Source organism: Zingiber officinale, chromosome 6B (genome assembly GCF_018446385.1).
Source record: "Zingiber officinale cultivar Zhangliang chromosome 6B, Zo_v1.1, whole genome shotgun sequence".
Classification (NCBI taxonomy): Eukaryota; Viridiplantae; Streptophyta; class Magnoliopsida; order Zingiberales; family Zingiberaceae; genus Zingiber; species Zingiber officinale.
Window position 1 is genome coordinate 55,062,184 of NC_055996.1, and position 11,566 is coordinate 55,073,749.

Consider the following 11,566-nt stretch of genomic DNA (forward strand, 5'->3'; position numbering starts at 1 on the left):
GATTTCTACCTAGATTCTCCTTAGCCTTAGATGAGTTAATTCTAGGGTTAACATTTCTAGAATTATCCTTATCTAGGCTAACATGTTTAGCACCTAAGCATGTGTATCGATTTCTAATGTTATCATGCTTATCATTCTTGACAATAGCAATAAGGCTACTAGCATGCATCCTACTAGAATTGCAAGAATGTGCCTTAGAGATTACCTTAGGGTTTGCCCTAGCTCCCCCTATACATGTGCTCGATCTCTTGTCCTTGTGAGATTGCCTCCCCCTCGGACATTGCCTCCTATAGTGTCCCCTTCGCTTGCATTGGAAGCACACCACGTGCTCCTTGCCCTTGCGTATCGGGACTCCGGCTTCCTTGATCTTTGGCGCCGGTGGAGTCTTCCTAACCCTCTTTGGACACTTACTCTTGTAATGTCCAAATTCCCTACACTCAAAGCATAATATATGCAATTTATTTGAAATTGAAATGCTTGAGTTACCTAGGTTTGAGGGTGGATGAGAGCTCTCTTCTTCATCCCTTCCGGAGGTAGACGCTTCTTCTTCTTGCTCCGAACTTGAAGAAGAACTCTTCTCCTCTTCTTCTTTAGATGTTGAGTGGCCCTCAACTTCTAAATCCATTCCTCCATGAAATGAGCTCCTTGGCTCACTTGACTCCTCTTCATGGCTTGAAGTGGAGTTTCCCTCATGGAACTTAGCCAAATCCCTATCCCAGGGTACTATCAGAAGGCTGGATCTAAGAGAATGGGAACAATTTCTTCATAATTATCTGCTCGTAATTCAAGAGCATGTTCTCTCCTCCCACCACCTTCGCTGGCGAATGGATTAGTCCATTCGTCATCTGAGTAGGTGTCCCAAATTGGTTTGGTGTTGGATAGTGAGGATAAATACTGAATATAGTCAAGGTAGGAATCAGGTTCCTCCTCATAGTTTAGAGTAGTGTCCATGGACTGCGGTACAGAGGCCCTTGGGCTTGTATTCGCTGCATGGGCTTCCTCAAAACATATGTGGGAAGAATCATTTTCCACCAAAACTGCCAATTTTTCATGTGGCATTAGTAAGGAAAAGATATCCTGCGTTGTAAGTTTGTGGGGTTCTTGAGAGGAAGAGGCTTCATTAATTGGTAAAAAGACAGAATGTTTATCCGTAGATCCAAAGCCTTGCTCTCCTCGTTCAGTATAACTCAGATGAGGAACTTCATATACTTCTGGCATAGCTATTTTCTCAAGGATTAATTGTGCAATATCTTGCTGAGAAGTAATAAGTATAGGAAGGCTAGTTCTATTAAACAAAAGAACTTGTACCTCACCCCGATAGTCTGAATCGATTACTCCAGCTCCTACTTCAATTCCATGTTTCCATGCAAAGCCAGAACGTGAAGCTATACGGCCATAATATCCATATGGGATTTCTATTCGTAGGCCTGTATGTACGAGTTCTCGTCCATATGGCTCGATAATAGCATCATGACTTGCTGCTATATCAAGAACAGCAGATCCCTCTGTTTTTCTTTTTGGGAGTACTGCCTGTGGAAACATTCGATTTACTAAAATATGAGGCTCAGTTTTAGGAGAGTACCTTGGGGAGTAATTTTCTTGCTCTGCTATTTGCTTTCCTTTGTCATAAATATTATCAGAATCTCCATAATTTTCGAAATATTCTGATTCCGTGCCGTCAAAATAAGTAAAAACACCAGGATGTGTTTCAATCAATACCGCCAAAATTTCTTCATCTCTGTCATTATATTTTGGTGGTTCTGCTACTTGGGCTGCTGCATAATTGTTGAAGCTTAATGATATGCGCCCATCCAGCATTGTTTGACTATTTACTTCTGCTGGTTGCATAGGAATAGCAATTTGAGTAGGATTAATGGTCCAGTTTAGACCTTGCAGCCGATGAGTTGAAAAACTTCTTCCAGGTAAGGCTTTTACTCCGTGAGAAGTAAGATAATCTACAACACCTTGAACTTCATAAGCAAAACCAACATTAGGTGTATTTGAAAGCCTACCTACCAGTCCTCTTGTGATTAGCAAATTAGCTTCGCTATTCTGCCAGGCTTCATATCCTCTTGTAAGGATGGATATTTGAACATTTCGGTAGAAATCGCCAATTGTCATCATAATTTCTGGAATCACATAGATCATCTGGCTTCCTTTAGTAAGATCTACTTCCATTGTTGCTATAATTGCCTGATCACCTTGCCACCTATTATCTCGAAAGACAACAAGTGCCATCGTTCCTTCTTGTTGACGATGTAATATTTGTATACGTACCTGAAGGACTCTAAGGTGAATATATTGCATATCACTTCGTCATAATTGATTGAAGCTTTCTTCTTGTATAAAGCTTCTGTCCGCTTGATGGTTGTCAGTCATAAGCATTGCTTCTTCAGATCTATGCACATATACTCGATGATGTGCATCATCCCTTCGGGAGTGGTAAAGTACCTCAGCAGGTACTATGGAAGCTCGCTCTTGCATAGATAATTGTAATTGAGTTTCAGGCTCAATTTGTTGTTCAAGAGTATGCCTTGTTGAAGTACCACCAATAAGAGCTTGCCCAACACGCCTTGCTGCTTGTTGTGCATTAAACAATCGTCGTTGATTTCGCCGATAACCTCGTATTTGATCTTCAAATAGTGGTTTTGTGGTTACTTGCTGCTGCTCTGTCCTTGTGGTTGCCATGATCCTTTCAATTTTTCTTGTTCTTCTTTTAGAATTTTATAAGGATCCTTGAAAACATACAGTTTTCCAGGCTTTTCTTTAGGCTTGGAGAGAGTAAGGTTTTGCAATTTTGTAATCAGGTCTGATGGAAAAGGAGTTGGATTTTGTTTTTGCAAACTGGCTTGAATTTCTTTTAATGCTTCAGAAATTTGAACAAGTAGCTGGATTTGGGTATTGTTTTGCTTAATGATTGTGGAAATACTAGGTGTAGAACCCTGGTAATCACTTGGTTTAGCGAAACCAGTTGAGGGTGATTCTATAGGATCAGTTGCAGAAATTGCTTCTCTATAGGATGAAGTGTTTCTTGAAATGATATAATTATTCATAAAAGGGATCAGTACTTACAGGGATTCTTGCTGCCTTGGCGAGGGTAGTTCCTCTCCTGAGAATCTCATATAGATGTGCCCTTGGTTTTCTTTAGGCCTCCTGCCGTTTTAACCAAGTTAGGATCTATCCTCTTGTTTCTCAGAATTGCATAATGCCAACACGCCAAAACAAAAGAATTTGTAAAGATCTGATACCAAAGGGGGGCGGAAGCGGAAAGAAAGAAAGAAAGAAACGGGAAAGAGAGTAAGCAAGAACGCAAACTGGAATTAAGAACTAGAAGGTTTACAAACTAGTTTTCCCACTGACTCGAGTAAGGTTCAGGTTCTGCCTGAATTCCTTGCAAGAGTTTCTTCTTATAGAGAACGCTGGGTGCTCATTGGGCCCCATCAACACGTTGTTCTTATAAGAAGATCAGAAGGAATCTTCATAGTGCTTCATAAAGCTACTTAAATAAAGCTTGTATGGACATTGAGTGGTCGTTCGTTGGGTCCATCATGCTTCAAACTTTAAAGTTACGCATGCGAGAGACACAGTCTTGCAGAAGATAAGATGCTTGTGTTAGTTGGTTGTCACATTGCTTGACAGCTGGATACCAATCATTCCACCAGTTGTCCTTTCCTTTGCACTTATTGCACTCTTGTAACTTTAGTGAGTGGATGATGCGTAGTTGTTGGAGTGCATTGATTGCTTGCACTGCAGCTCTTTGTTCAAGTTGATGCAAATCTTCAGAGATTTGGTCGAATCTGTTGAGTAGGACTGGTTGATTATGGCGTTTACTTGATTCTCGTTTGTATTGTTCAGCGAGGCTGAGAGGGCCTTCAGGGCCTTGATCAATATCTCGTGGGCCTCCTGGTTGGGTCTCCTCTCGAGCTCCTTGAGTGCTTGTGGAACTAGAGCCAGCCTGCCAAGGTCTTGTTCCGGCCATTCTGAAAAAGTTAACACTGATATTAGGCGAGAGAGAGAATCAGCTACTTGATTATTTTTGCCATCAATATGTTCAAATTTGACCAAGGGTCCTGCTCCAGTGATATAATCGGTGAAAGAAAGCCATCTGACTCGTGATGGTTTGTGATTTGCTGTCTTCCCAAAGAAGCTGATTATAGCTTGACAGTCTGTTCTTATGAGAAGTTCAGCTTTATCAAGAAAATAAATCTTCAGAGACTCCATTGTATTTAATACGACATGAATTTCAGCATCTATAGTTGATTTGGGAGGATTAAACTTCCCACTTGCGTATGCACAAATTTTCTCCGAAGATTTAGAGTCAAATTTATTTCGTTTCCACTTACAGATCCCTCCCCTTCCATCCATGCAACCATCAACTTCTAAAATAATATAGCATTCAGGAGGGGGTATCTCTAGATCTGGAAGTTGCTGAACCTTTTCTTTAATTTGTTTTATCAAGTCCCAATCCTGCTGATTTAACTTCCTTTCTCCTTTGGGTGAAGTTTTAGCATATAAAGGTCCAAGCAATTTTCCGAGATTAGGAATGTAATTCCTGGCATAATTTAAAAGACCTAACCATGATCTCATACCTTTGGTGGTCTTGAGTTCATTGTCTTTAAAATCAGCAATCTTTGAGATAACATGTGGTTGTAATTTGATTATGCAATTGCCAATAATTGCACCCAGGAATTCAATCTCAGTTACTGCAATCTTCATCTTAGTAGGACTTAATACAAGTCCATTTAATTGACAAATATTAAGCATCTGTTGGAGATGCTTCTCATGGCTCTTCTCATCTGGAGAGAAAATTAAGATGTCGTCAATATAAACAGCAATAAAATCCTCTGTTCCTTTGAAACAGAGATCCATTTTTCGTTGAAATATTGCTGGGGCATTTTTCAAACCAAATGGCATAACGAGCCATTCGTACAACCCATCAGGTACCCAAAATGCGGTCCATTCTATGGAGTCAGGGTGCATAGCTACTTGATGGAACCCGCTTTTCAGATCAAACTTGGAAAAGATACAACTATTACTAACCTTCTTTAAGATGGTATTAATACCAGGAAGGCTATACTGGTCTTTATGAGTTATGTCATTGAGGCGCTTATAATTAAACACCAATCTTTCTTTGCCTTTCTTTTCTTTTCCAGTATCAGGGTCAATAGTAGTACCTGAGTTGACAATAATGGCAGTTGTTCTGTGTCGGCTTTTACTTGGACGGATGATTCCCAAGTCCAGTAAGGACTTAATATGTTTAGAAAATGCCTCCTTCTGGATTGGAGTCAAATGTTTGAGAGGCCGATCTTCGATAATAAATTCTGGATTTTTGATATCCAGATGACAAAGAACTTTGTTTTTCTGCCAGTGTTGGAGAGGATTTTCTCCAATAATTCCTTGTTTCTTCAGCTGCTGTAATATGGGGTCAAACCTTTGCTTAAGTGATGGGTTAATTCTTTCTGCTGAATATATCACCATCTCCTTAATTTGTATATATTCATCTTCATCTAGATCCAGTTCTCCGATTGTTGCATTCACAGATTGACCATCCAGTCCCTGAATAAACTGCATCATGCGAGTTCTGTCCTCCGTAACTAACTCTGGACAAAACTTAGCCAACCGGTTGAATTCAGTATTATACTCGGTCACTGAGCGGTTGTTCTGCCTCAGACTCATAAAATCCTATCGGCGAGCCATCTGATAAGACAGTGGAAAGAAGCGGCTCTCAAAAGCCTCTCTGAACCTGGTCCACGTGACGTTGCGCTCACCCATAATAGAATGCTGAGTAATCCACCAGGCATTAGCTTCATCCTGTAAATGGTAGGCAGCTAGCTCTGCTTTCTCCCACTCGGAGCAAGTCATATAGAAGAAAGTCTGCTCCATAGTCTCTATCCATGACAGAGCCATACTCGGATCGAGATCTCCGCGGAAAAGAGTGAAACGAGTCTTCATCGACTCAGCCAATGCTGGAATCCTAGCTCGTGCAGCGACAATATCAGTGAGCTGTGTCGGGACGGCTGCAGGAGCTGGCGGAAACAATGGAGCTGATACTACAGGTGGTACCGCGGAATAAACCGGAGGAGGAACTCCCGGTGCTGCTGTATAAACTGGAGCATAAGCCGTCGATGGTAGTGCTGGGGGAATAAAAGTGGCCGCAGCTGGAGGTACGGTAGGTAATGGTACCAGATATGGTGCAGCTGCTGCTACTGTAGGCACTGGGGGCACAGGTGCCACTGGTGTCGAGTACATAGTAGATCCAAGTGGTGGTGGTACTGAATACGCTGTAGGCTGCGCTGGAGCAGATGTCGGGTACGCCAATGGTACCTCTGATGGTACCGGAACTACTGTAGGGATAGGTACGCTCGGCACAATCGAGGTAGGTACCTCTATAGGAGCCGTCGGGGTCTGAGAGACCAACGTGCCCGCAGCATGCTGAGTCAGTCCCTGACTGACAGGCTCACTAACAGTGGGCATCTCCGGCATATCCAGAGATCCCGTGGTCCTCGCACGTGGTCGTCCAACACCACGTCTCGCAGCAATACGAGTAGATCGTCTCATATCTGTTAAATTAAATTACAGATATTACTACAAGTATAAAAATCATAAAAATAAACATCATACCTATTTGCTGTCTGGAGATGTTCCGTCGCTGTCCAGTCTCCAACTTTTGACCTCAAAATTCCAAACGAGAATATCGCCGGAAATCCAAATAAATCCGAAACGGAAATCCGAAACATAACCATATCGAAAATCTGAAAATGCCCAGTTTGTCTCGCAAACCTGGCTAACCCAAATATCCAGAATACCAACAACAGGTATCCGATAAATCTCTAGAATACCAAAAGCAGGTATCATAACCCGCTCTGATACCAAATAAATTGGTATCAGACAAATCTCGAATATCCAACACACGGAAATCCAACAAGCGTCGTCGAACTCTGGCGCTCTGATACCAAATAATTTGGTATCAGGTTATTCCAACTATCCAAAATACGAAAACAAAAATCGCAAAACCTGGCTCAGATACCACTAAATTATCACGCCCCAGAGGAGTCCCTGTCCGAAGAAATTTCGGCAGCATCTCCCCTGCACGGCGGACAATCTGAAACTTCTACATAACACATATACCTCAGCCACAGGCGGCTGGAATAAAAACAATAAATAAAAACAATCACCACGTAGTTTATATAGATATTCAGCCTCTGGCTGTCACAACCACGCAGTTAATAATAGTAAACACAAACAAAAGTACTCTGACTCGAAATCCACCCTACTCAACTACACTCATAAAGCTCAAATCTGACGAACTCACCTCTTCTGCCGTCCAGGCAGGCATGTAGTAGAATAAAATCCAAATCCAAATCCATCGCAATAATAAAATCCATACAATATCCATAAGCAGAATAATCCAAAACATAACATGTTCAAAACAGTCTAGAACAGAAAAGAAACCAAAGAAAACCAATCATATCCTCGAGGTCTGCAGGGACCAGCAACTGGAACTCTCTCCTGACAGCATCAACCTGAAAATATCAACAATGGAGGCGGGGTGAGTCCAACACTCAGCAGGTACAATTGATATGCAAAGTAAAGAAATAACACCTAACACTAATCATGCGTACAGTCTCCTGATATAAGAAAGATAAAAATATGCATCTGAAGTAAACAGGAGAGGGACTGTACTAACCAGGACCCAGTATAAGGATAAACAGTCCGAAATGTATAGAAGACCTGTATGCATGTCAAACATAGGTATCCAAACAATATGCAGCATATAAATGCAGCAAACACAATCACAAACAATAAATGCATCATGCATATGATGCCAATGTCATGGTCACCCCTGACGCCAGTCAGCCAACTCATAACAAAAGTGGAACCGAGTGGGTAGAGCTGTGACAACCGTGCACTCTGCATCACTACCCCTGATGAGTGACCGAGTGGACGGGATGCTGTCGGAGTACATACGTACTCCTACCCCAAATCATAAATGGGGGAGCGCAATGCTCTCATCTCCCGGTACGCTATGACGGGGAGGAATCTCTAACGTGCTACACGCTGCGTCACACTACCCATGAGCGGATCAACGGAGCACCGGAAGAGTCAAACTGACGTGCTACCACGCTGTGTCACGCTACCCATGAGCGTCACAACGGAGCACCGAACAGTGATGAAAACTGGCAAAGTGCTCACAGCATGCAATCATGCGAATGGTGCATGTCACTAAGCATGGTAATATGCTAAATCAATCTCTGGACATATGATAATGTGCACCAAAGTAAATAAATCATATCAAGGTATACTGATCACATAAGGTATCAAACCTAGATCCTGACATGGTAAAACATGGCTATATCACTACCCATGAGCATGTGAAATCAGATAGGTATCAACCCGAAATGCAAACAAACAATCAATCAAGCAGGTAACATGTATCGGGCAGTGATTAACCGAAACAAATAAGAAAACACAATTAATGCAAATTGTTAATTTCATTACTAAGCATATCAAAGACAATAAGTCAAAAGTACCCGCCTCCGATAAAATGGTCCAAATCTGACTCCGAGATACTCGTCTCGCGTCAAAGTACTGTGTCACCAATATATATACAATTATTTAGCTAAATTTCTATAAATAGCTAAATAAGTTCTTTAACCCTAAATTAGGGCAAAACCCTAATTCCAAAAACACATAAACCTAATCAACATACACATGATCGTCTAACCAAATTCTCCAATTCAGAACATAACCTACAACAGGTATTCAAATACGCCTAATCCTTACCCTAATTCACAGATCTCTGCTATTGATCCGCAGCCAAAGAGGTGTTGCCGGAACCAAGATCAATCCACAGCAAAGCAAACCCTACAGGAAACCTTCCCCACTGTTCGGATCAGATTGAGACACAAACCACAAATCAAAAATCCTAATTACATAAGAAAATTTCTTACCTCCCAGACCTCAGTTAGGGCAAAAGGTGGCGTCGCTGTGATACACAAAGGGTACTAGGGCAGAAGCTGAAGACAGGGTCTGCTGCCGGAGCCAAAGCAGAGAGGGCTCGGTGTCGCTGCAAATCTAGGGCACGACCAAGTGGAGGAGGTCGGCGCTGGGGTTCGGGTGCCGGCACAGAGAAGCGGCCGAGAGGAGTCAGTGGCGTCGGCGGAGATGCTAGGGCACGGCGTCGGTAGAGGTGGTGGCGGCGCGTCGCTCAGCGAGGAGGAAGAGCACCGGCGGTGCTGTCGGGTGGAGAAGGCCGGCGTCGCGAGAGATGAGGGAAGGAGGGTTCGGCAGAGGAGAAGAAGTATAAGTGGAAGGGAGGAAGAAAACCACCGTGCGGTTAGGGCTTGGGTTCGCACGAGGAAGAAGAGCACGCGAGTTCGGCGTCGGGGAAAACTAGAGGGAAAAAAAAAAGAAAAAGAAAAAGAAAAGGAAAATTAAAACTTTTCCTCATTAAAACAGGGTATCCTAAACAGGCTTTTCCGGGCCCCGTTTTTATCCCCGTTAACTCGTCCATACGAGCTCCAAAAAATTCTCGAAAAATTTCTAAAAATTTTGAAAAATTCCCTTATTAATATTTGCCTATTTTCGGTATTTTACACGTTGTCTATTAAATGTTATTGAATGCGATTGTTTTTTCTTTCGTCACTTTTTCTCCTTCGTCATTTTTCTGTCTATTAAGTGTTGTTTACGCCTTGTTTTTTTTGTCTCTTTCCCAAAACCCTACTCTTCGCCGCCTCCTCCTCACCGCCCTCTTCGTCGCCTCCCTCCTCACCACCCTCTTCGCCGCCTCCCTCCTCACCACCCTCTTCACCGCCTCCCTCCTCACCGCCCTCTTCGCCGCCTCAACTTTCGGCCTAGCCATCTCCTCCTCGCGGCCTCTACTTTCAGCCATCTTCACCGCCTCCTCCTCATCGCCTCAACTTTTAGCCATCTTTGTTGCCTCCTTCTCACCAGCGCCTCCTCCTCGCCACCTCGACTTTCATTCATCTTCGCTGCCTCCTCACTAGTGCCTCCTCACTTCTGCCGCTGGAATCATCGACACAAAATGACATGATGGATAAAGGTATGACAAACTATTTCCTTTATCTGCAACAACGACATAGACAAAAGTGTTGTTTTTGTTGCTCAAGCAAGGAACAAGCTGATATAAACTCTGGGCCTCGATTCTTCTCCTACAACTCATGAAACTTGCCCACCAACCATTTTGGTAATGGTCGAAGCCAGAGCTTGAAAGATCGGAGGGTGACAAAGATTGGGAAGGGAGGCCATAGCTTCCGCTCGCAAACTTCGGATCCACCAAGCGGATCGTGCCGCTTTTGTAAGATAGCTGAGTGATCAAGTAGTGTGTGGAGCTGATGGAGATGGTGGCTCTGTCGCCGTTGCAGGTGAGCTCGTACATCCGATCCCCGCACTGAGGTGGATCAGTTGTTCGACGAAATGGGTGGCTGATGTCGTGGAACAGACCGCAAGAGAAGGGAGCACAAGCTTCTTGGCTCCACTGCTGTTGCTGCTGCCCCGTAGCTGTAACAACAGCCTGGGACAGGAGGAGGAAGAGTAGCGGCAGAAGCAGAGCGTAGAAGCTGCGCCATGATGCTTTGCAGGCCATGGCCATGCAAAGGGATCGAGAGCTGTTCTTGGTAGATGTCTTCTTCATCTATCTCAAGGGAAACTACAAGAATTGGGTATTGATCAGCAGGCAATCATGTTTACGCGGGTTATAAGTTGGGGACAGGAGTCCTAGATCGATATCACGGAGTAGGGAGCATTGGCCACCCCATTCAGTCCCCTATTTGTACCTTTTAGAATATTGTACAAATAGAATGAAAATTTATAACTCAGAATGTTATAAATTGTCCAAGAATGATTACCAGGGGAGTCTCTTCTCCTGCTTCAGCGGCGTCCTTTTCTGTCTTCGTTTCCAGGGGAGTCTCTTCGTCAGCTCGGTTTCGGTGCACCGTCGGGCAAACCGGGTTCTTCACCCGGCTGGGTCGCCTCATCAAGGAGAAGGCCAAGAGCAATGTTGATAAGCTCTTCTCCGGATTCTCCAAGACGCGTGAGAGTCTCTCCGTTGTGGATGAGCTCCTCCTCTACTGGAACCTCGCCGACACCGACCGAGTTCTGGATGAGCTCGAAGAGGTGGCTAAAAAAAGGATGATCATGCAGTGGGAAGAGTTGACTTTGATTTTCATTCGAATTTTTCTTGTAGGCACTTTTAGTGTCTGATTTCGGCCCGAAAATTTCGTTCAAGATCGTGGACAGCCTTCGGGAAGATATACTAGCAGGGAAGCTGAAGTCTGGAAGTGATATAAAGGTGAACTTTTTCTTTCTTCAGCATCTTCCTTGTAGGTTTTTCCCCTTCAGTAACTGCCTAAGTTAATGCTCATTAACAAATATCTAGGAGGCTTTGAAGACGAGCGTGCTCCAGTTGTTGACAAGCAAGGGCAGTAAGACAGAGCTTCAGCTGGGATTTAGGTTCTAGACTTTGAATTATTCTTCATGTATTTTTATCCAATTGGTCTTTCGTCCAAGCTGGACTCAATTGCAAAGCCTTTATTTCCATGTGCAA

General features: G+C 43.4%; 2 protein-coding genes across 2 annotated transcripts; one reads left to right on the forward strand and one right to left on the reverse strand.

Moving 5' to 3' along the window:
• Positions 1 to 10,003: 10,003 nt before the first annotated feature.
• LOC121990984 (putative RING-H2 finger protein ATL21A) lies at positions 10,004 to 10,606 on the reverse strand. Its single transcript, XM_042545021.1, has one exon. It carries the CDS (start codon positions 10,604 to 10,606, stop codon positions 10,004 to 10,006), a length of 603 nt encoding a protein of 200 aa, XP_042400955.1.
• A 254-nt stretch (positions 10,607 to 10,860) lies between these two features.
• On the forward strand, positions 10,861 to 11,317 carry LOC121990985 (cell division protein FtsY homolog, chloroplastic-like; the record flags this gene model as incomplete). The annotated part of the gene is made up of 2 exons (XM_042545022.1): positions 10,861 to 11,136; positions 11,207 to 11,317. Coding segments are annotated over exons 1-2 (387 nt in total), but the record flags the coding sequence as incomplete, so codon positions are not given.
• Between the last annotated feature and the right edge of the window lie 249 nt (positions 11,318 to 11,566).

What these genes read in the sequence shown, in the direction of transcription:
- LOC121990984 (XM_042545021.1), bottom strand. Translation starts at nt 10,606, where the DNA reads ATGGCCTGCAAAGCATCATGGCGCAGCTTCTACGCTCTGCTTCTGCCG.